The sequence below is a fragment of the Lutra lutra genome, chromosome 2 (genome assembly GCF_902655055.1).
Source record: "Lutra lutra chromosome 2, mLutLut1.2, whole genome shotgun sequence".
NCBI lineage: Eukaryota > Metazoa > Chordata > Mammalia > Carnivora > Mustelidae > Lutra > Lutra lutra.
The window spans coordinates 4,457,686-4,483,588 of NC_062279.1; the positions used below are offsets into that span (position 1 = coordinate 4,457,686).

Consider the following 25,903-nt stretch of genomic DNA (forward strand, 5'->3'; position numbering starts at 1 on the left):
CTGATTGTCAGTGTAATTACAGAGCCATTTTGAAAGCAGCTGGATTCCCAGGTGCATTCCTGACAGTGCCCATGAAATCAGGTAATGACCTCATACACTGGAAGCACCCCTTGTCGGTCCTACGAGGATATGTGACTAGAGGAGGAGGTCAAGAATTTAAACAAAAATTCTCTAACCCAGGAAATTGGTTTTCCTCCAAAGTTCACCCCAGAGAGCTGACTTTTGTGTGAAGCTTTAAGATGCAATTTTACATCATATTTTCAAGTTTATAAGATTATGAGTGACTAGAAACATTTCATTCTTCCCTATTCTTCATTAAGTTCCACACAAATTTTTAAGACTTGCCTAATTTTGAGGTTTAATAAAAATAAATGCACATTAAAACCAAATCATCATGTCCCAAATATCTTCTTGGCACCATACGAGTCCAGGGGAACACACCCGGTTGGCCTGGAATCTAAAAAAATGCCCTATTGGTAGCAATATAATTCCATCCATCATATCACCTTCCAGAATGAATGAAGGAAGGAAGGAAGGAATGGAAAGAAAAGAAGAGAAAGGAAAGGAAAGGCAAGAAAAGAAGAAAGAGAAGAGAAAAGAAAAAAGAAAAGGAAAGGAAAGGAAAAGAAAAAGGGAAGACCAGGGATGCTTGGGTGGCTCAGTGAGTTCAGAGAGTTGCTCAAGTCATGATTTCAGGGTCCTGGGACTGATCCCCATGCCGAGCTCTGTGCTCAGCATGGAGTCTGCTTGAGATTTTCTCTCTCCCTCCTTCCCCTATGCACTCTGTCTCACTGTCTCTCTCAATAAATAAATAAAATCTTGCGGAAAAAAAGAAAAAGGAAGACCAAACCTTTGGGTCTTTGGGAGAGAGGGAAAGAAGACAGAGGAGGAGAAACCATACTAGAAACAAGATAAATAACTCCTGGTGTTATACTGGAGTAGATGAATTAATCCAAACCAAAGAAACCAAAGTATCATTTTCTAACTGCAGTTTCTCCCGGCCTACCTTCTTTGGCTGTTCTAACTGCTCATACTAAACAGGCTTCCGGGTACTCCCATACCTCCCAGGGGCTTTTCAATCTTGAGATGAGTCCCCCGATCCCCACCTCCCCAAGAAAACAAATGGCAGTGTCAGGCGCTCTGGGTCTGGGAGAAGACAGGAGCCTATGCCAGGGGGCACTTAGGATGCACGCTCGCAACGGTGGCTCTCAAGTCCGATGCCCACGTTGATCCGGCTCAAGAAGGGTGCAATCGGACGTCTGTGCTGCTCCCTTGTACATCATTCAGTAGCAGAACATCCGCAGGTGCTGCTGGGCAGGCGCCCCCTGGGTTAGAAACTAATTTTTCACCAGCCCACCTTTCTCCAGGTGCGGCGATGTCACCAAGGCACTGTCAACAGAAGGGCACAGGGAGGGACGTCTGTGACATTCCGCCACCTCTTTCTTTCTTCCACTCCCAGGGATGTGGTTCGGGCACGGCCCCTGCTCATGCACAAGAGTACAACGCCCTTTGGGACTAGAGGATGATCTGGGATCCCTGGACAGCCCCTGGGTTGAGTGTCCCCGCAGCCTTCGCCGGCTCGTCCCGCACCGTCGGGACGGAGTGTTCTGGGATTGCTCCTGCCCAACCAGCCACCCTGACCCGCACGCGCGCTCGCAGGCAAGAATGTTGTTTGTGAGACGGCATGAGCGACCTGGGGAGCCTGGGTGGTGGACATTGGCTGGCCTTCTGCTCAGAACTGGCCCTTCTGGTCTGGATGCCAAGAGCTGTAAGTCCTTCCTTGTATCCCCTCTGGCTCCAGGTGGTGGGGGTCCCCCTGCAATGGAAACAGGAGGGGAAGCACGCTCGCCTCGCACAGGCTCCTTGAGGATGTAAAGACCTAACACCGGAATGCAGCTCGCTCCAAAGCACGGAGCTGAACAGATGTTGAACTCCAGACCCCATCAGTACCCTGTAAACACTGCTCTTCTGGAGACAGCCATTTGGAGGTCCTGCCTGAGGGAGGATGCTCCTCCCAGTCCTTTCCACGGAACTCCTGCCGGCCTGTCTCCACAGGCTTCCCCAGCCGATAAGGATGAATGTTCTAAGTTCTCGATTTTTTTAAAGATTTAATTCATTTATTTGACAGAGAGAGTGAGAAAGAGAGTGAGCACAGCAGAGGGAGCAGCAGGCAGAGGGAGAAGCAGGACCCTCGCTGAACAGAGCCCGGTGTGGGGCTCGATCCCAGGACCCTGGCATCATGACCTGAGCCAAAGACAGACGCTTCACTGACTGAACCACCTAGGCGCCCTGTAAATGCCCTATTTGATGTGAGTCTGTCTTGTTCTCTTCCACTGCTTACTATCCCCCTCGTCTATGCACAGATTCCCCTTTTCTTCTTTCACTTTCTATTCGGCTTTTGTAATATCAATAAAGCCGTTTCTCCCCTTTGAAACTGAGAGTATGGCTGCCATGAATCTTTTCTTCAGAACAATCTGTGGACTATTATTTGGAGGAAAAAAAAACTAGAGCCACTTTTTAAAAATCTCTTTGATATACCACTTAACTTACATCCTAATTAAGAAAGAGATATGAACTAAAACCTCTGTTTTTGCAGGATGTAGTTTACTTGATCTTTTCGGGCAACTTATAAATCAGAAACGATGAAAGCAAGGGATGTTTTTGTTCCATATTTTGTTTGTTGTTCAAGATTTTATTTAATTATTTGTCAGAAAGCGCACAAGCAGGGGGACCAGCAGGCAGAGGGAGAAGTCGGCTCCCCACTGACCAAGGATCCTGATACAGGACTCGAACCCAGGACACCGGGATCATAACCTAAGCCTAAGGCAGATGCTTCACTGAGTCCCCAGGTGTCACAAGCAAGTGATTTTTTTTTGAAGTGATAACCCACAGACACTTGGCTTGGATATGAACCCTAACAGATGCCCTAGTCCACGAGAACACATGTAGTGCTCTCCCCTCTCTCCTCCTCCATCATCCTGCCCGTGGTGCCACATACTTTGAATCAGTCTTAACAACTATCCCTTCCGAGTCTGAAGGCAGTTTTATCCTCATTCCCAACAAAGTTCCTCATGCAACCACCACTGATTGCAGTAGGTGCCGAAATGGAAAACTATCCACTCTTCCTAAAATAGTTGATCTTGTCATTTTACATAAGAGAAAATGGAGACCAGTGACTCAGCTCAGATCAGTTTCTTGAGTTTCTGAACGTGGCGACAGGCAGCATGGCATCATAAAGGAGAAGCAGAGCGAAGGCTATGTGAGTTGGTAATCGGATCTATAGAATTCTGACTTTTGAAATAGCTCTTGATAAACTCTCCAAACGAAGCTCACTTTTCGGTAACATCTTGCCGGGATCTGGCAACGTGCGTGGCCGTCTTCTTTATCCGGTACTCCATAAAGCCAGCCCAGTGACCCAACCCCACTGAGGTGCCGATGCCCCTGAAAATCTGGTCACACAGCAGTTGTGCTGTCTTTTGACATCTTAGATGAAATCGGCTCCAATTCTTTGTGAACAACAGCCCTTTTTATGCCTTCTCTCCGATCCTCTCAGACTTTTCATTTCTTGTACTTATCAAAATAAATGTTATTGCGATGTAATCAACATATGCCATTATGGTTTCAGATGTGCAACATCATGATTCTATATTTGTGTGTATTGCAAAATGATCGTGTAAATCTGGTTGACCTTTATCACCACAGACAGTTCATACACACACACACACGTATGATTTATATTATGTGATATATTCATATATAGTTATATATATAATTTATATATAATGAATATTTATATATTTATAAATATAAATATAATAAATATTTGTTTGTGATCTGAAACTTAAGATCTACTCATGCTTTTAAAATCCTCTCATGCTTTTTTGAAAGGTTTGACCTGATGGTGATATTTTGCTTTGCAGAAAAGAACTTCAGAGTGAATACTGGCCATCCAGGTTGGTGACAGACTCGGAATCTCATCCTCCTGGTGGATTCCTACTGGCTGATGCTCCCTGACTCCCCATTCCTGATACCACCCCTCTCCTCTAGGTTGCTGGATTTCACACCCAGGGCAGCACTCGTCGCAACCCTTCTCCAGGTCACCTTCTTGTGTATTATAGAACTTCCAGAAGAAACTTTAATAATTCAACTTTAAAATGACTGTTCCCGTGGTCTCATGTATTGGCATTAAATAGCCAAATATCATATTTCTGATTTAACAGAGCATCTTAGAAGGCAGGGAATCTAATATCTATTATTTGAAACATTGTTTTTCTTCTTTCAGAGATACTACCGCATGATCATACTTAACTATACCTATATGTACTCCTCCCCTTTTTTTTTCTTAAGATTTTATTTATTTATGTCAGAGAGAGAGAGAGTGAGCCAGCACAAGCAGGGGGAGCGGCAGGCAGAGGGAGAGGGAGAAATAGGCTCCCCACCAACGAGGGAGCCAGATGTGGGACTCAATCCCAGGAACCCAGGATCATGACCTGAGCTGAAGGCAGATGCTTGACCAACTGAGCCACCCAGGTGTCCCTGTACCCCTCCCTTTCTAAGTCTGAGATCTGACTTTTCTGTTTCTGTTCTTAAAAGACTGGAAAAATTCTTCCCTAAAATTTCACACATATCCCAACACTAAATTTCCAATCCTTTGTTTTGGCTACAGTGTTCCTTAAATAAGAACCAATTAACGTCCAAGATCCTGTCTCAAGCTGTTGCATCCACGGACACGGCTCAAGGTTTGGCACCTGGGGCATGTGGGGAGCACATGGGGAGGTGTGGAAATGGTGTGAGGCAGTAGAGGGGTTTGGGGGGCCATTTCCACCTGTGCATCCCCAGGACTCTGCAGAGGTCTTCCACTCACAAAGAAACATCAGTATCCAACATTCACATCTCCTGAAATGTACTCCCTTTGGAATCATAGTCCATTTCAATGGGAAGGGGAAAAAAAGCTGTTTTGGGAGGTACTTGGCATAGCTGTGTATCTTAATGATGCAGGTTCATTCCATGACCATGAAGAATGCTCAAAAATGTTAAATTTTAAAATGGAACTAGATAGCCACCATTTGAACAATTTTCTCACAAGTGCAGTAAAGTGCTTCTCACGTTTCAACCCACAAATATAATGCAACAGCACATTTGAATTATATCTAAGTAAGAAGTATGGAAAAACCCAGCTAGGAAAGTCTTCTTTTAAACAGTTTCTGTGGGAACAGGTTTTCAAATGTCAAGTTCACAAAACCGTAAGTAGCAACATGGCCCCTCCCATTCTCCCTCAGCCCATTCTGCACCTCGGCCATCCAAGCTGGCTCTTGGCACATCTCATCAAGTCCAAATGGAAACCACATAATGTGCTCTTATTTAAAAACTATAAAACCCAACAACACTCCAGGAACAGCCTACTTCTTTCAAAGGTAATTTTCTAGATGCCTTTGCTCCCTTCAGCCTATGACAACAGCACTATTGCTACGGGTTATCTTTGCTGCATTCTCCCTCCCAGGTGAGACATGCGTTAGTTAAACCCAGCACTAGAACTGCGCACCTGCATCAACCCCTGGGCTCTGTTCCTCCGTCACCACAGGACCTCCTTACTCCATTGAACCCTGCAGCCTACCGGCATCATGAGCTGTTGGTACTACTGTGTGCAAAGCCGCTCGAGTCTGCTGCCTTCACTAATCACACATGCCAGGCCTTTCTAAATCAAAATAAATGTTGAAAAAACCTGGAAGGCAAACCAGACTATCCAAAGCCAAGAGAGGGAGAGACAGGTAGAGAAAGAAAAAGAGAATTTCGATGTCCTTCGTATGATTAATATTTTAGCCAGGACACTGAAGAGCACATTCGTGATTCTAAATTGGATTCTTTGGGACTGGGAAGTTTAGACACCAAAGCTAAGCTCTACCGATCCAGCATGAAAAGCATCCATGAGATCATAGCCATCTTGAGCTCATTCCCAACATACTGGCCATCAAGAGTGATGCTCACTTCGGCTTGCACACATGCTCTTACTGCATAGAATGTTCCTTTTTTTTTTTTTTAAGATTTTTATTTATTTATTTGACAGAGAGAGATCACAAGTAGATGGAGAGGCAGGCAGAGAGAGAGAGAGAGGGAAGCAGGCTTCCTGCTGAGCAAAGAGCCCGATGCGGGACTCGATCTCAGGACCCTGAGATCATGACCTGAGCCGAAGGCAGCGGCTTAACCCACTGAGCCACCCAGGCGCCCCTGCATAGAATGTTCCTAACTGGTAAGACCAGCCTGTCTCACAGGCCTACTCCTGCATCAAGAACGCATTGGATGAGTGTCACGGTTTACCAGGGGCTTGCACGGGCTCACTGTGATCCTGCAGGGCTAAGTTGACATCAACCAAAAGATGCCACAAATTTGCAGGAAAAACCAGATGGCCGGTCCGGCTAGAACTGCCCTCGGTGTTAGGGTCCTTTTGCCCAGATGCTAATTTACCAGCCAGTGAGCATGACACAGTCTCTGTTAAAGGTGAGTATTCAGTTCTATTTAACAACTCTGTGTTTCTTATTATATCTTATTTCTTATTACAGCTGCCCTGTCCGTGCTAAAATTTAGATTTTTGACATTTCACAGTTCACTGTGGTGATTTTATCAGTCACTTCCAGGAGTTATTTCCTCAAGCATTTTTCATTAACAGAACATTCATCATCATCATTCTGTCATTCCTGTAATTTGAGAACTTGGAATATTTTCCCTTTAAAATACTAAATTGAGTTTTTATAAAATAACCATTAATGATAAAACTTAAATTGTATTGAAGAATTATATATCATGCTCTTCTCTGTATGTGATTTTACCTTATTTTAAAATCAGTGTGTTCAACATTTGCCTTCAACATTACAGTGTGGTAGCATTACACAAATATGTAAATATTGGATCCCAAGATGTTTATTCCCTTGTTGATTCATTCAAAATCCATTAAATGATAGTCATCAGGCCAAGTCATGAGCAAGCAGAATGTTCGTACCTGGCCCACACAGCCGTGAATGCTTCAGTGCATTAGTAGTGACGGGGCTGAAGGCTGAAGATACACGGGACGTCCGTGGGCCACGGCGTGATAACCGTGTGCACATGCGCATGGATGTGGGACGCTGCTCTCCAGGAAAGAGGGTGATAAGAACACTACCAGCCCTGGGTTAGGGAGCCAGCAAAGCCCTGTGAAAGGGCCCCAGTGCTCACAAAGACCTTGGAACAGGGTGGCACCATTGGTCAGAGCAGGACAATGCCATCCTCAGGAGGCCATCACAGGGATATAGTTCTTTATTTTAGGACAAATGGGATGTTGTTTTAATCAGGAAGAAAGAGGGCTGCTGTTGGAAGAGATGGTTCTGACTCATTGGCAGACAGATGGGGGGCAGTGAACACGGATGTAGAAGGACACTAGACATGAAGGGGCAGGGGAGGGGAGAAATACGTGCATGAGCAGAAGGGAAAACACGTGGCCCCTGGATGTGGAAAGGGAATGGACATGAGTGGTGAGGGCAAGAGAGTCACAGGCGACATGGGCAGTTTCTGATTTGGGACGCTAAATATAAGACAACACTGGACAGGTTGTGTTGGGGACTGTACCAAGTCAGGGGCCGCTCTGAGTCCAGCGAGGGCTGTGGCCCTTCAGGCAGAGGCTCTTCTCCACTCCACCACACCCCAACTCCTTCTTCTGGTAGAATGGCCTCCAGGAGGGACCACGGCCATCTCAGCGTTTAGAGCAGTGAGTCACTCCCCTCGGGATTTGTAACTCTTCATGGGGAAAGGCTACCCTTCTCAGCAGAACTCAGGCAGCAAAGAGGAGAGGGCATTTCAGCAGCAGGTTGCTCTCAGGAATCTGTCCTGCCTGAGTGGCCTCTATTGCTGATTCAGACTCAACCAGAACATGATGCTATTCAGGTTCACAAAAGTTAGAGGATACTCTCCAACAATTAATAAATAAATGAAGCCCACTACCTTTCAATATAATTTCAACCGGAGTTACAGAAAAGAAAAATCCCATCCAATTTTCCTTAAAGGAGTTTCTGAGTGTGTGTTGTAAAAAATACGACTTTTTAAAGGCTCCTTAGTTTAAAAAAAGCAATTTTTTTTTTTTTCTGTATGAAACTCCATTTCTGGAGCAGAGTATATTTTTTCAACTTCAAAATGTTTCCACTAGAATCAATGGATTAAAAATACACTGCAATTAAAGTAGTGAATTTGCCCATTGTGTTTCGCTGGTGTTCAGCAAAAAAGGGCTAAAAAAAACCCTAATACATTAAGATTATATTAGCCTGTTATCTTTAGAACTAATTTTTTATTAATTCTTTTGAATTGGGGACATTTTATCACACACTTTTTTTCTTCAAATCACAGGAAAGTTATGATTTCTTTTGGGAAACTAAAACTCATTATGCCATACTTTTCTCTAAAAATTAACCTTGACCATTTGCATAAATTTCAGTAATAAGATAGCTTATAATAACTAGTTTAAAATAATATTGAAGGTTATGAAAATGGCCAAGAATGATATAATAAATATAAAACACAGCCATAGCTCATAAGACCACTAACAGACCCCTGAGGGGGAGTCTACATCCGTCCTGTTCTTGCTTCGCAGGCCATGGCCCCTGAGAACAGACTCGAGCGACTCTCTAAATGATGAAATAATATCTCAACCTAGGTTTCCTCTCTGTAAAATAAAGACAATATGCCTGCTTGTCTAGGTAGGAGAGAGTAGTGTATGGTAGTCTTGTTCATTTCTCTAACCATGTTCAACAGAATTTTTTAAAAAGATTTTATTTATTAATTTCCGAGAGAGAGAGAGAGAGAGTATGAGCAGGGGGGAGAGGCAGAAGGGGAGGAAGAGGCAGACTCCCCACTCATCAGGGAACCTGATGCCGGGCTCGAACCCAGGACGCTGGGGTCATGACCTGAGCTGAAGGCAGACACTTAAGTCTGAGTCACTTAAGTGACTGGATGACACCCACTGAGTCACCCAGTCATCCCCAACAAAATGTTAATAGTGGAGTGCAAATGATCATTTTGTCACTAAATTTATTTGACATAAATGCTAAGTCAAAATATTTATTTGCTTTATGCTGCCTTAAGTAAACCAATGAGCATTACTAAGCTCTAAAACTGGGGTTGATTATGCAGCACTTTTCAAATTTAACTTCCATGAACCATTTTTAAACAGAGTCACTCATGGGTCATGAAACACACTCTATGAAAGGTTGCTGGCATGCAATTCCTGACATATACTGGGTAATCAGTAATGGTCAATGTTGGTTTTTCCCACATGGGTCAATTTATCAGAACTTGGTGATGACTTCGAGGTCTTGAGTTCAAATCTCGATGCTATTCTTATAACTTCTCAGCCTTACAAACTAAAGGTATAGAACTGGTCTATATTTATACATATGAAAATCAATAGGTTTAATGTTTTTAAAAAAGAAAAAAAATAGAAAACCTAAGATATGCCTTGTAGTGCCAAGATATAACTGAGTAGCATTTTCTTATACTCTAAGAGATTATGACCCACTTAAAATCCTTGTTGACCATAAGTGACCCTTAATCTCACAAAACAAACTGAGGGTTGATGGGAGGAGGGGGGTTGGGGGGGTGGGGTTATGGACATTGGGGAAGGTATGTGCTATGGTGAGTGCTGTGAAGTGTGTAAACCTGGCGATTCACAGACCTGTACCCCTGGGGATAAAAATATATGTTTATAAAAAATAAAAAAAAAATCCTTGTTGAAATAGGAGGACATATGATTTTCAAATACACATGTATTCTATCATTTAAACCATGGCAGAAATTTTCTCCATGAGAACTGAAATTCATCTTACAGTAGGTTAACGGATGTAGAAAAGTGATAATACTAAGAATCTTAAAACTGGGGCAGGGGGTGAGAAGATGTTTCAGGCCAAGAATAAAGGAAAGAAGGAAGGAAGGAAGGAAGGAAGGAAGGAAGGAAGGAAGGAAGGAAGGGAACGAGAAAGGAAGGAAGGAAATGGGAAGGGAAGGGAAAGCAAGAGGAGGGAGAGGGAGGAAGGAGAGAAAAAAGGGAGGGGAAGGGAAGAGGAGGGACAGGAATGGGAGAGGAGGGGAGGGGAAGGGGAGATGAAGGAGGGAGAGAAGGAGAGAAGAAGGGAAGAAGGGATTTGTATACACCAGAGTCAATTTCAAAGATGGTTAAGTATAAAACCGGCACCAAGACTCCACTGAGATTAGATTTCCTTTCTTCATCCCATTCATCCTTTATTACAGCCCTACTGTGTTCTGTTTATTATACATGCAGTGAGGAGTCGGACAGTGAAACAAGTTCACATTAGATGCTTTCACTTATTCATTCTGGACCCCATCTTAGAACGTCTATGAATACCTGTCAGGAAACTCACACACAGTCTGGAGGCATTATCTGATTAAGGGGACGAGCAGCTGGGAGCTAAAGCCGACACAACATTGTTACTCTGAGTGAATAATTGATCATTTCAACATTTTCTGGAAGCCCCTGTGACCCAGGCAGGAAGGCCTTCCTTTTTTTTTTTTTTTTTTTTTTTTTTTTTTTACAGCTCAAACGCCTCACATTTATTACCAAACCAACCAACTGGTGCAGAGCTATAGTAACAGAAAAATCTTTCGCTGATAAGTGGTATCTATTGGCCAGGCAGAAAGGTGTTTACAGGGTGATGGAATAGAACACATGATCTTCAAGTAGCTTAATTAAATACGTGGTGCCCATTAGGTGTGACATCGCGTGATGTGGGATGCCTTAGAGACCCAGCTTGGTTCTCCTCCAGTGCCTCCTCTTGGAGTTGTACCTGATTTTATTACCAGTTTTCATCCGAATCCACTGGGGAATGGGACGATTCTGCTTTTGTTTCTTGGCCAGGAATCGCTTGATTCTGAAAGTCTTGTGAGAAGACATGGTCAATTAACAGCGAGGGGCACACAACAGGATGGCGGCGAAAAGGAGAAAAAAAAGCCAGGAAGGCCTTTCATGTCATAATGTCATAGCCCACTTTTGGGCAAAGAGGACCGGCGACAACATCTATGTGGAGATAAAAGGTGACAGGCTGGCCCGTAACCACTATCACGGTGAACTTTAATCAGTAAAGGTAAGGAGGACCTGGGGAGTAGCCACTTTTATAAACAGAGTAAATACACATATTGTGAGTAATTGCACCTAAAAACATGATTCCTTTTTTCTGATTTCAAACCATCCACACAACTGTGTCATGAAGCTTAATCAATCTGCAAGCCTTAATACGTTTCCCTGTTTTAAACCTAATCATTAGCTTTAGTGAAGGTTGCAGCTGGACTGGAAAACACGAAGCTCCCAGTCTCTCCATTAATGCCTGACAAAGCTGTAGACAGACACTGTTTGCAGAAAAGTCCGACCTCGGCATAGCGGCTTCAGCCAGTCCTCGTGCCTCTTTCTCCGAGCTCCTCTATCTGATTCTGCAGGAGTTCGGTTACTTTGTGAAGATGCCACTGTCTCTGGAGTCCATATGCATACACTGAGGAATTCTCTGCATACGACCGCTCAGTGCCTCAGCTTGTGTTTGAGAGACATGAACGGGGCACTCTTCACTCTACCCCTGCACATGAGTACATTACAAATATTTATTTTTTTAATTTAATTAACTTTATTTATCATTATTATTTGAGGGAGAGAGAAAGTGGGGAAGAGGGGGAAAGGGCCAGAGAGAGAAGGAGAGAGAGAATCTAAGCAGGCTCCCCACCCAGCACAGAGCCTGCTGCGGGGCTCAATCTCATGACCCTGAGTTCATGACCTGAACTGACCTCAAGAGTTGGACACTCAACCAACCGAGCTTCCCGGGCACCCCAAGTAGCAAAATATTTAAATAGGGATGTGCTTATGATCAAGGTATGGATTCCATATTGTCACCTCACGAGTCTGTTGTCTTTATTCTGCTATGATCTTAAATAAAATAAACTTACAGTGGGATGCAAGGGATCCAAAAAGCAAATGGAGAAATGATAACAGTTCTGAGTTGGGTGATAGAATTCTAGATGATTTTGAAGTTGCCAGTTTTCCTCTTTTTGATTATATCATGAAATGATTTTTAAGATCCTCACATAATCTTATATCAGTATAAAAATATGGCATTCAGGAGGTCATATTAATAAAGAAGGGGCTAAGACCTAGGGTCTTGAAGAGAATAGCAAAAGTTAATGCACCTTTGGAAAGTGGAACAGAAGAAGTCACATTAAATTCCTGGAAACTTATATCCAGTTGTCTTAGAGTTTTTTTAAAGTTCCTGATAGGAACTTATAGAATTACCTCAATGTTGCATAAAAGTTATAACCTCTATGTCCAAGGATATAATCAAGTTATTAATAATTCATATTTATGTAACCTACACCCGAAGGTGAGTAAATTTTATGGAGCAAAGATGCTGCCTAGGGATTTCCATCAGTATTCTTGGTTACTCACCAATAGCTGCTCAGTCCTTGCCGTCCACGCGCAATTTAAGGTTAAGCCACCTGCCTGAACTTCGGCTTTGGGATTGGCATTTCTTACCTATGAAGACTTGCTTTCCTGGCAGAACCCCCTGGAACTCATGTACCCAGCCAGGTCCTATAGTCCAAAATCTGACATGGTATATTTAAAATCCATCTTCTTAATTCTAACCCACAAAACAAGCTACTCTGATTTCTTCCTTGAGCCCCAAACTCTTCCCTTTGGTCACATTCCTCTCAAACCCATTCTCTGCCAGGGAGTGGAATGAGCCTCACCAAACCAAAATATTCCAGAGAAAATAGATATTAGGCAAGTGGATCTGTCTGGGTCCTCTGAGGACCAGACACCAAAGCAGGAATTTATCTATGAGAGATTTGGGGATACCGCTTGTGCAGGATAGAGGGGGAGCAAACAGGACTAGTTAAGAAGCATCTTCACTCTTAGGTCCAACATAGATGAAAGGACAAAGGGAAGAAGGGATTGGGCAGGAAAAGTCTCAAACCACAGAGCAGTTCTGAATATGGGTTGAATACATGCTGCACACGAGGTGTGACTCAGCCCTGAAAATGCAAAGGAGAGAGGAAGACACTGAGTGTCCTATGTATCCAACCCAATACTTATGTACGTGAATTACAATCTCTGATATAGTAAAAATTATATGAACAGCAATCATCATAGGATGATTACTGTTTCCCAGACACTTCACTAAGCACTTTACCTACATTCTGGCGTTTGATCTTGTAAGGCAGGTGTTGATATGGGTATACCTACCCTACAGGTGCTGGGATGGTGTCGTAGAGAAACAGGGTAACTTGCTCCAAGCCCTACTGTCAATACGTGGTGAGGCCAGGCTCACCAGCACCACATATCCCCAAATGCCAGGCTCTTAGGTACCTGCTGTCCCTCCCTGTTCCTACCCCGTCAACACAAAGAATTAAATAAGTTTAAAGTCACACAAAGAGAAAGGCCATAAATATTTAGCTCAGTCTGAAAGCAGATGCCAACTATCCAGAAAGATGGAAGGACATTTCCCTGGCAGAGCAGGTGAAAGCAGAAGAAGTTGTAGGTGTGATCAGTCCAGAGAAGGAAAGATACAGGGGGCACAGAGCAGGAAGAAATCAGAAAGAAAACCTAACCTAAGCCCTAGAAATTAGTTTTCCATAGAGGAAATTCATAGGTATAACTACATTAGCGAAGAAAAACCATCCTCCGCAATTGGAGAATCAACAAGACTCCTAAGAAATGGAAAATAGGAAGAAGATAAACCAGAGGCCAAAGGACAGAGACAAACCCCACCCTCAAATTAGTGAATTGTTTTTAAGTTCAATCAAAAGAATCTGAAGTTATAGATCAACTGCTAGTGTTACAGATGGACTTAATTGGAAATTTATTTAACAAGTCCAGAGTCACTTAGAAAAGAGTACTTTAAATTATTAAATGAGAATATTAAAAAGTGAAAAAAAATTGTGTCTATCTTGCCTATGAATAATACTTGCAAAAAAAAAAAAAAACACGTCAGCTTAAGAAACTTTGGACATCCTAGAAATATCAAATATAAGGAGATGCAACCATGAATTGGTAATGAGCCCCAGAAAGGACCTCCAGGTCACACTCACCCAGCAATCCTGGACTGACCTTCAGGCGGACAGCATGCCAGTGACCGTTAGCAAAGTCAACATTATTCACCCTAAAAGACCAGTCATGTAAATTCAGCAGACCACCCATCATTTTAGAGCATCAGAAGGAATTCATGTGCCTTCCCAAATGCCCAAGATACACTTAGTCAAGTTAGCCACCTTCTTTCACGTAAAGATCATGGGTATTAAGAAATTAGCTTCTGTTTTTCTGTTGCAGAAGGCTCTCACATGGAGGCAGTCTTCCCTATAAATGTGGGATGTTTGGCCCGCACGATGCAGATGCCCGGGATGTTTGAAACACCGTTTGATTTGTTTTAGCGACTTAAAAACTGGGCAATTTCTCTCACCCAGATTTCAGGACTCTGAAACAACGGCCGCCTCCCATACGACAATCCCAGGACACACACTCCGCGCCTCCCTTCTCTGCTGCTCCATTGTTTTCCCATTTGTCATCACCCTGGCCCTGCTGGGTTCCTCGTAAATGAGCTCAAGTCAATGAAGTGTTTCTTGAAAACAATTAAGTCTTTCTTGACTTAAATGTAAAACCTAAAAATAGATGGGAAGAGCTTGCTGCACTTACAAAAGTTGGAGGAAAATCTTCCTCCTTTAATATGTAAATTGTGACTATAGAATGTGTGACTTGTTTCCCTAGTCACGTCACCAGACCATCCCAGCTTTGGAGTCTGGGGCCCTGTCCTCAGTGTTACTAAGTATAAGGATGTCTAGGATCCCTGCCAAGGAGCCTTTGAGCTGGGAAGTAACAGTGTTGCTTCTATAGCACAGCCCCACAGAATTAATTCTAGCAGAGCACTAACTACATTAGCCTGTTTCAGCTAGCGCCTATCTGCAGCTTCCCAAATAAACTATGATTTCCTTCAGGGCTTGTAACAATTGTAGTCAATTATCCAACACGCATGGCTCATCGTATGTCGGAAGCGTGTTTTAAACAAATGAATGAATAAATCTCTTTTACACCTACGAGATGAATATACAGGAATGGTTCAGAAGGTAATAAATCATCGGTAAGCTTTTTAAACCTCTTCCTTCACTTCCTTCTCTAGATGCTCACGGAGAAAACAAACACAAAAACCTTGGAGACAGTATTTTAATAAATTTTTAATGTTGCTAAATTTTTAATTAGCCTAAAATCAGAGAAGGTTTTACAGTTTGTATAATTGCAATTTGATGTTGGAAATGTCTATACTTCAAACTTTAGAAGTGTAAAAGTAATAGTGGTTATATGAAAGGCAAGGTATGGAACTCTAGGTCAAAATTAGGTTCTGTTGCACAAAGCAATTAAGTTTTGCCCGAACCAAGCTTTGACTCTGCTTCTCTCTGGAAGCATCTAAGTTTAAACCTCTACAGGCTTAATTAGGTTAAAATGCGTGTACACAGAGATAATACTACGGGCATGTTGGTATATCTGACATGACAACTAATTGCCATAGACACACGTGCAAAAGAATGTACTGGAAAAGTGTCAAATGATAACTTCCACCATCACCCAGAATCTTTTTTTTTTTTTTCAGTTATAATTGATTCAGCATTTTCTTTGCCATTTTGTTTCTTCATGTAGCTTAATTTACTCCTATCTCTATGGAATAGTTAAGAGGTACTTTCTAGCTTCATAAACTTCTGGAGTGCTATGATCAAACTAAAAAAAAAAAAATGCAGGGTCGCTTAGCATAGGGAACTTGCGAGTTACTAGAATGACAGATGTTCTCAGTCTTTAAGAAAATGTGCGTTGAGGTCCATATTTAAGGTGTGCCCTAAAGCAGCACTTTTGCTAAGTGTTCCTGCTGAAGAACCCATTTACTTGCATTTTAAGTACGGCTCTTTCTCAGCTTACAGCCACTTGATTTAACTTGTTTTCAAATGCCGAAAAATAACCACCATGACAACAGCCTTCCTACATACGTGCTATGGAATAACTTCAAGGAAAGAAGAAAGCCTCAGTGACAGTACTTTGGGAGAAAATTGGGTGTGGATAAGTGTAGTTCTGTCATTTTCTAAACCAGTCTTGGGCAGCTGTGGCTAACCAGTCAGCCTAAAAATGGCTTGAGACAACCCATGCACAGCTGTGGAGTGCTCACACCTACCTCTTCCTTTTAAATTGCAGTGGAAATAATTCAGTAGAAATGTTCCAAGCAAACATAGATTTTAAAACTAATTTAATCCCTCTAGATCTACTTCTTCTGTTGGAAGACATATTAATTTTTCTTATTAGAAATAAGGCTATTGTTACACTGAGTAGAAAATTACTATTCTTCAATGTTTCCAATTTTTCACGGTATAGTCTATATTTGGGTCTTCCCGACTCTGAATTTTTTAAGTTCCATTTTACATAAAGGGATTTTAGGAAAACTAACATAAAACACATTGCCTATTGGTTATGTTGACTTTAAGGCAGTTATCCAAAATTATGCTTTCCAAAAACATACTTTATATTACCTGAACACAGTCAAGCACTTTGCTATGGTTTCTGAACAATGTTACAGATTCATCTACAATAGAACATTCTAGTCAATATGCAGATTTTAAACAGTACAGATATGAAAGTCGCCACTCAAACACTGGTAGCTTGTACCATCTAATAAGATAAAGACAAAGTAAACTTTAAAAAAATGTGGAATGGATCTGTTATAAAAAAGTATAGTAGGGGGGAGCCTGGGTGGCTCAGTGGGTTAAAGCCTCTGCTTTCAGCTCAGGTCATGATCCCAGGGTCCTGGGATCAAGCCCCGCATCGGGCTCTCGACTCAGCAGGGAGCCTGCTTTTCTTCCTCTCTCTCTGTCTGCCTCTCTGCCTCCTTGTGATCTCTGTCAAATAAATTAAAAAAAAAAAGTATCGTAGGAGTTGAAGTGGAATATTTTATGAGAAATTTTAGTATTAGAATTTTTGAATATACTAAAAAAGACTGTCCCAAATATTTTGTATGGAACATATGGTCTAATTAATACATTTTTTTTAAAAAATCTGGTTATAAATTTACTTGCAAAACATGATGTCAAACATCTCCAGGTCTTGTTGTTTATTTTTTTTATTTTTATTTATTTTTTATTTTATTTTTTTTTTTAAGATTTTATTTATTTATTTGACAGAGATCACAAGCAGGCAGAGAGGCAGGCAGAGTGGGAGGAGGAAGCAGGCTCCTTGCTGAGCAGAGAGCCCGATGGGGGCTCGATCCCAGGACCCTGAGGTCATGACCTGAGCCGAAGGCAGTGGCTTAACCCACTGAGCCACCCAGGCGCCCCTAGGTCTTGTTGTTTAAACATAGCTCGTTATTTTCTTCAAAAAATATTGGTGGGTCTGAAAGTTTCCCAAGGTTTAAAATAGGAGTCTGGAGATATCAAAAACTTTAAGCTAACTAGCAAAAGACAGACATGAGCAAACCATAGAAAACGCATGATCTCCCCAAACAACATCCAGTATGCATTATTCAAGGATCTCACAAATCTAACAGAGTAGTAGGTGTTTACAATAGCAGTTTACAAAAATTAATCTATACTATAAATATATAGTTTTAGGGGCACCTGGGAGACTCAGTTAAGCCTCTGCCTCCAGCTCAGGTCATGATATTGGGCCCCCAGGATCGAGCCCCACATTGGGCTCCCTGCTCAGTGGGGAGTCTGCTTCTCCCTCTCCCTGGTTGTGTTCTCTGCCAAATGAATAAATAAATAAAATATATGGTTTTAAGTATAAATCATGGCCTTATGGCCCCACTCACGGTGGTCCATGAATACTTATAAAATAATTTGCACACACATCTTCTGTTCCATCATGTACTAACTAAAGGCATGAATGGAGGAGTAACCTTTTATTAACCACAATGGTAATAATTGTGTTATTTCTCAGAGATTGTAAAGTCTTACAGTGTTTATTAAAAAGAAAACCAATAAGAACAAAATCAACACTCAGTTGAAAAAGACCTCTTATTCCAGAAACTTGACACAATGATGGCAGAAGGGGAGATAAAGTGGGTCCTTCTTTGCTCATCACATCTCCTTTCTTGGAAGGAAAAAACAAACAAGCAGCTCCATCTGACTGCATTTCACACCTATAACTTAGAAATCACAGACACACTGTGAAAATATGCCTTTAGTTTTCAACTGCCTGAATTCATTACTAAGTTGTGCCTAACAACCCACAGAAAGAGTGCCCTCAGCCATTATTATGAGATTATGTCCCTATGTTGTCCTGATGAAGGATGAAGGTTCTTTGGGCCAGACATTGATTTCACAACACACTTTAGCTGGATCGATTATACTGTTAATGATATGTGTAATCTTCTCTGTACTTATTTTAAAATATTGCAGGTCATAAAATTATCATATACCAGAAAGGAAAATAAAGTGAGACCGCATGAGCCAACCTGCTGTCACTTCAGATTCCACTTCAACCACTTGCTATCAATTCAGATTCCAACTAAATGTGCTTAGTAAGAGTTTTTATTCTTTTTCTTTTTAATGGGCTCAACCATTCAACGACCTGAATTACACTTTTGTTTCCACCTGTGACTCCCCAGAGTACAAGAACTCCTATCTCATTTTGGGTCTCAGTGCCTTGGGTAATGCTTACAGAGAGCCCATTCTGCAAGTGTGTTGATCCCAAAAGGACAAGTGAGTAAAATGTGCATGTTTGGTTATGGCAGGGAGCGTTCCCATCTAAGGGGATTCCCTCACCCTCACCCGTGTGTTCATGAACACAAGACTAGGAGCTCGCTAATGGATTCTAGATCTCTAAACCCACTGGATCAGCTCTTCCAGACCTATGGGAAAAACTTCTTTTCTAAGACTAACCACAGCAGCAGCTGATCTCGGGGTATACTAGTAACTCACAAAAAAAACAAGGCATGGGGTCTCTGCATTGTGCCATCTAAAGTCAGAGCGACAAAAATAAAAGCTTGTACATGCATGTGTGATTTCTGGCCCAAATATAATCTAAATGGACCTTCTCTAGGATAGAATAACATATACATTTTTAAAATACTGTATCAATATTGACTACACACGAACTATTTTTAATGACCTCTCTAATACTAGTTAAGGGAAACTTTGTTTTAATATCATGCATCATCAGGGGTGCCTGGGTGGCTCAGTCTGTTAAGTGTTTGCCTTTGACTCAAGTCAGATCTCCAGTTCCGGGATCAAGCCCCACATAGGGCTTCCTGCTCCTCAGAGAGTCTGCTTCTCTCTCTCTCTCTCTCTCTCTCTCCCTCTGCCTGCCCCCCACTGATTGTTCTCTCTCTCGGATAAATACCAAAACAAAAAAAAGAAAAAGAAAAAAACCCCACGTGTCATCAGTAATAACCAGGAAAAAAAGGCCCTTGGAGAACAAAGTTCTTTAAAATTTATTCTAGGATAGAATCTGGCCAGAAAGTATTAACAAGTAAGGTCCATGTTTCATTCTTCCATCCCACAAATATTTATGGAGTGCACCCCTCAACCAGGATGGCCAAGAATGGTGTCTCTTCTATTTCAGCTCTCCCAAGGTTACTTAGGATTCTCCTGGCCATGTGGTTAATGTCTCCTATTGCAATTAAAAGATGGAGGTGATTCTCATTAAGTCCCCAAGTAACTGGTGTCACTACGCTCTTGTTTGTGTTAGGATGTCATCCTATAAAACGGCCATGAAAGGTTTCATCAGTGTTAAACCTGAGGTAAGAAAAAGAGTGAATTTCAAAGATACACATCCTGGTTTGCAAAACCATCCCCACTATTTATTATCTTTTTGTGTGACATTTGGCAGGTGGTTTAACCTTTCCAAACATTATCAGTAGAGTAAGAATGATCTCTTCAGGGGGGCGTCAGGCTGCCGGGAAAGAGCACCCACGTTGCTGTCAAACTGACCTTCAGAGGGAAGCTAGCCCCATCACCAACCAGCTGCGCCACTCTGCAAAACCTATGTGAACTTCAGTTGCCCTTAATTATAAAATAAGATTGTCTAAATACAAGGGCTCTTCTAGAGATATAAAATATATTGATTTACATGGACAAGGGTGACATTTTTCTTCTTTTTCTTGTACTGCAGACCCCCCTATCAACCAACTCTGTTGACTTCCTCCTTCAGTACCACCTTGGTCTCAAGCCTCCTGGGTCTTCCAGATGGACAAGCTGACTCCTCGATAGCTTATTTTCTCTGTAGCAGCCACAGTGGTCTTATAAAGATATAAATCATAGAGTCCTACACCGTATCACTAGGGTCCCACAAGTGTTTACCTCCGTCTACCTCCAGCAGCACATCTTCAGTCCAACTCACCAACCTACCTTGGAGGGATGCTGGTAATTTTTCATTAAACAACCTTTCCACCACTCCTGTCCTCCCACAAGTGGCCCCCAAGACGGCATGACTGGATTGTGTCTGCTCGCTATCGTCATCCCAGCTCTAGTCACAGACACACGCGAAGGGAACGGATGACCCTGGGGCTCTAGGAACGTGCCACTCCTCCCCCCTCAGGCTCATCCTGTCCCAGCTCTCCCCCACCTGGGCTACAAACACTTCCCAGCCCCTCCACCCCGCAAGGACCCAGCTTCCTTGTGCCTCGAGATTTGACCTGGAGCCTCTCTCCTCATCTTTTCTCCTAAACACTCGTGCCCATGCTTCAGTCAAAAGAAGTTTTCCTCATCCCACTACCTAAACTAGATGATCTCTTCTTGGTACATCTTCTAGCTTTTCCTTCGTGGTCCTTAACATGGTTGCAAATTATATGTTTATTCATATAATGTCTCATCGAGGACTCCCCCACTCTACCAAGAGAGCGAGGACAACGTCTGATGTTTGCTTCTGGTGTCATGGGGGAGGGTATCATTGTATGACAAAGGGCTGAGCTTCAATCTTACGTACAGGTACTCGTGTTTGTTTCTTTGTTTGGACTGAAATAGAACATTCAGTGTTAATCAGTTTCAGGTACACAAGACACTGAATCAACAATTCTAAACATCACTCAGGGCTCATCACCAGAGGCCTAGTCCCCAGTCGTCACCAAAGCACTACTGTCATCTTATTGGCAATTATTTCCTACGCTGTATTTTTCATCTCTGTGACTTATTTTGTACCAAAGTTTGTGCCTCTGAATCCCCTTTATTTCACTCACCCCTGCGCGTCCCTTTGGCAAATACAAGTTTGTTGTTTGTATTTAAGAGTCCTTTTCTTTTTTTTTTCTTTTTATTTTTGGGTCTCTATTTTTCTATGTCTATTTTGTTTCTTAATTCCACATACGAGTGAAACAGTATGGTAGTTACCTTTCTTTGACTTTTTCCACTTAACATTGTACTCTCTAGGTCCACCCATGCTGTCACAAATGGCAAGATCTCACTCTTTTTTTTTTTTTTTTAAGATTTTATTTATTTATTTGACAGAGAGAGATCACAAGTAGGCAGAGAGGCAGGCAGAGAGAGAGAGAGGGAAGCAGGCTCCCTGCCGAGCAGAGAGCCCGATGTGGGACTCGATCCCAGGACCCTGAGATCATGACCCGAGCCGAAGGCAGCAACTTAACCCACTGAGCCACCCAGGCGCCCAAGATCTCACTCTTTTTTATGGCCAGGTAATACTGCATTACACACACACACAACTTCCTTATCTGCTCATCATTGAATGGACACTTGGGGGGCTTCCATAAACATAGGGATGCATGTATCTTTTTGCATTAGTGTTCAATGTTACATACTGGTACTAATATGTTTTAAACAAATGAAAGTAATTTTCATTTTGTTATTAAATATAATAATTTTCAGTTTTAATAACTAGAAAATGGAAAATTACTTCCCAAAATTTAACTCAACTTTTTTTTTAAAAAGATTTTTTTAAAAGTTATTTATTTGACAGACAGAGATCACAAGTAGGCAGAGAGGCAGGCAGAGAGAGAGGAGGAAGCAGGCTCCCCACTGAGCAGAGAGCCCGATGCGGGGCTCAATCCCAGGACCCTGAGATCATGACCTGAGCCAAACGGCAAAGGCTTTAATCCGCTGAGCCACCCAGGCACCCCTAACTCAACTCTTTATAAATATGCGTTAATATTTATCCACATACATTTCAATTCAAATAATATTAAGATACTTACAGAAATTTACCTAAACATGATACTGAAAACAATCCAATTTTATCTCATGTATTTTTTTCCATGCTTTTAGTTACATATTTCAGTACAATTAAACTTACTTCTCAGGAATTAACCAGATGATTATTTAGATTTATGCTGTATAAACCCCAAAGGTCTCAGCTATCTTTTCTAATTCAATAAACACAGTGTGGACCTATCTCCAAGGTGACAGATACTAAATCACAAATTTTTTCTTTAGTAATTCTTTGCTTATTATGAACAGGTCAAGGGTTACATGATAATTTGTGTATTTATATATAACTTGTGTGTAATATATGCTAATTTTCTGTTTCTTTTGTTTTCTTTTGCACTGATTTTACTCCTTGAATTCACATTTCCTTTTAAATGTATCAACATCAAATATACGAGGTTAAGAGGGGGAAAGTTCGCCTAATGGAAGGTTCAAGCCTTCAGACTGGCTGACTTCATAGCTGTCTTCCGGGGAGAGCCTATCATCTAGTACAACAATGATGCCCCAAATATTTTGGAGCCTTTCCTTCAGAATGACCAGTGGCACTGTGGCACTTTTCCTGAAATCTCCTCTAAGTCGGGGTCTTCCTTCTCTGCGGGTTTCACTGATGACACAGTGCACGGCTCTCAGTTCTCCCTCTGAGCTCTCGGGATCTAGGAAGCCCCTGACACGCCATTTCCTCCTCACACTTGCTGCCCGGTTGGCCAGCCACAGCCCTAGGGGCTCAGGGGTTGTGCCCTCAGGCAGGAAACTGGACCTTTTCCTCCTCAGCGGGAGAGTCTCACTCACTATTCACCTATTCACCGCTCAGTGTGGACCCTGCCTCCTCTTTGAAGCTCCTCCCTGAACTCACCCTGAGGACAAACTGCTCCCTCAAAATGCTGCCTCACTGTACCCTGTTGGAGCATTTCCGCGTCTGCCTTATTTTACTTCCTTGCCCTTGACTGAAGCTCACTGAGGATAAAGAGTAAGTCTTGGACGCTGGGGGGCTCAGTCCGTGAAGCGTCTGCCTTCAGCTCAGGTCATGATCCGGGAGTCCTGGGATCCAGTCCCACATCAGGCTCCCTGCGCAGCAGACAGTCTGCTTCTCCCTCTGACCCTCCCTCTTCTCATGCTCTTCCTTGCATTCTCTCTCTCAAATAAATAAAATTTAAAAAAAAAAATAGGTCTTTAGAACGACATTCCCTGGCTTGCAAAGTCCCTGGCTCATGGCAGACTGCAAATAAATACGCATTTAATGAACAAACATGGTAAAGTTATCCAGTCACAGGAAACAAACCCAGTTCAATTACTGTGGCCAGAGAAGAATCAGATGGATCCAGTTTCCCTGCAAGTTTTGGGCTTTCAGGGATCACACTTTTGGTGAACAATGAACTTGGCTATTAAACTGACCACTAGTCAATGCCTCAAAAAAGTCCACTTTACAAATACTCATGATTTAACTCAAAGATTATTTCCAGCACTTTTGCTAACTATGATAAGAGTTTCTCGCATTTTACTGTAAGTTGGGGACAGAAAGCATTTTAAAGTGACTAAACAGTGTTCCCCAATGTCAATTAAATTAACACAGACCCTTTCAAAGATATTTTGAATATTATTCATTTTCTATTATGTTTTAAAATCTATTTCTATAAGTTAGAGTGGAGGCATGACAGAAAGCCCATTTTACTAGACTTTTTTCAATTATCTTGTGAAAACTACTTAAATAGTATTAAATCAGGTAAAATATTAAATCAATATACTTAATTACAATGATCACCTCTTCTAAAATAACATCTTCTCATTAATTACACTGAAAAATATATATTTAAATGACAGTCATGTACAAGGCAGTTTGAGATACTGAAAAGGATTTTCAGATTTCCATTTAAATAGGTTACAAAGATCAGGGAGGATAACACATACAGAGAAAGCGCTAAATAAAAAAAAAAAGGAAAAAACTGTCGTAAGTAAAAGGCACAAACACAAAAGTTCAGAAAGAAGAATGAGAGGCTGCTCTGGGAGAATCAGGAAAAACTTCATGAAGGTGGGTTATTTTCAAAACCTGTGTTTTAAGGACATCTCTGCAGGAAAATATCCTGGAGAATTCATTGTCCTAATGCCAATCTGAGTTCTGAGTCTTAAGTCCAATGTTGGTCTGTCCTGCATTTCTGTCCAAGTCCACAATTTGATTCTCAGTTAAAAATTTTTTCCAGCTGGGGCACCTGGGTGGCTCAGTCGGTGACGCATCTGCCTTCAGCTGGGTCATGATCCCAGAGGCTCTGGATGGAGCTCCGCCTCGGGCTCCCTGTTCAGCGAGGGGCCTGCTTCACCAGCTCCCCCTGCTTGTGTGCACTCTCTGACAAATAAATAAAAATCTTAAAAAAAAAAAAAAATTTTCCGACTGCATAAATCTGCCTAATGCATGTGAATTTGCTAACTATATAACTACGTATATAACTCGGAGTGCAGATTCATGCCTTTCATGTTTGTATTTGTAAAAGCATATTTCTAATTACCTTAATTATGTATTGCTCTATTCCTGGAAGCTGTTTCGATCAATACACACTTGAATGTATTTTTTTTCTGTGTGTGACTGTGTGTGTGTGTGTGTGGAGAGAGAGAGAAAAAACAAATACTTAGTTTCTTTCTTGAACTTTATCAGACATTCATAAGGTACTTAACTATACACACCAGGTGCTGCTTTAATCTTTAATGCACCTGCCTACAGTCACCTCTAGGAGGGAAAACAGAGATATGGGGAAGGCACAGAAATTCCCTACCATCACACAATCACGAGGAGGCATCACCCACCAGCAGGGGCAGAAGCCGAGCTCCAGAGTCTGAGTTTTGCATGACCTCTGGGATCTCACACAAGCTGTTTACTTCCCCCTTTCCATCTCTTACCCCTGGCAGCTCACTCTCCTCCTGCTTCTCCATCAGTATCATGAAATGAGTCTTTCTCTTTGGTTAACAAAAGGGTGACATGTCTTCTGAGGTCAATGTTACAACTCCTGGAAGCTGCCCCCAATTACATCAACCAAAGTAAGTCCCCTTCTCTGGGGTGTCCCTGCCTTAGTGTGCATGGGTTGTATCTCACTTTGTCATACTTAGCATCTGTTTGGCTGCATTCCCAGCTCAGTGAATGCAGATAGCCTGTTGCATTCCTCCTTGCCATTGCGCCTGGCATCTCCTCGGAGTCAACTACACTGTCAAACTCACTTCTACGTGCTGAGAAGGAAAATGATTGGCCAACTTGGCCCTGTGTCCCCAGTACCTAGCACACTGTAGACAACTGATAAAATTCTGGGTGAACAGGGCGCCTGGGTGGCTCAGTTGGTTAAGTGACTGACTTTGGCTCAGGTCATGACTCCAGGGTCCTGGGATCGAGCCCCGAATCGGGCTCCCTGCTCAGCAGGGAGTCTGCTTCTCCCTCTGATTCTCCTCCCTCTCATACTCTCTCTTCCATTCTCTCTCTCTCACAAATAAATTAAAATCTTAAAAAAGAAAATTCTGGGTGAACAAACTCATGGATCTAGGAATGAATGTGAAACCATTTGAAAAACTAAGGTAGGGCGCCTGGGGAGCTCAGTGGGTTAAGCCTCCGCCTTCCGCTCAGGTCATGGTCTCAGGATCCTGGGATCGAGCCCCCGCATCAGGCTCTCTGCTTGGCCGGGAGCCTGCTTCCTCCCTTCTCTCTTTGCCTGCCTCTCTGCCTACTTGTGATTTCTCTCTG

At 42.3% G+C, this 25,903-nt stretch overlaps 2 protein-coding genes across 3 annotated transcripts in view; both read right to left on the reverse strand.

Annotated features, from left to right (window-relative positions):
* The window catches only part of CSMD1 (CUB and Sushi multiple domains 1), a 2,014,336-nt gene that overhangs the window by 1,558,661 nt on the left and 429,772 nt on the right, over nt 1-25,903 (reverse strand). The gene's annotated exons all lie outside the window — the stretch shown is intronic.
* On the reverse strand, nt 10,549-10,963 carry LOC125090711 (60S ribosomal protein L39). Its single transcript, XM_047713646.1, has one exon. The coding sequence runs from the start codon at nt 10,922-10,924 to the stop codon at nt 10,769-10,771; it is 156 nt and encodes a 51-aa protein (XP_047569602.1). The 5' UTR covers nt 10,925-10,963; the 3' UTR covers nt 10,549-10,768.

Excerpts from the sequence above, each read along its gene's own strand:
- LOC125090711 (XM_047713646.1), bottom strand. The coding sequence starts at position 10,924 with ATGTCTTCTCACAAGACTTTCAGAATCAAGCGATTCCTGGCCAAGAAA.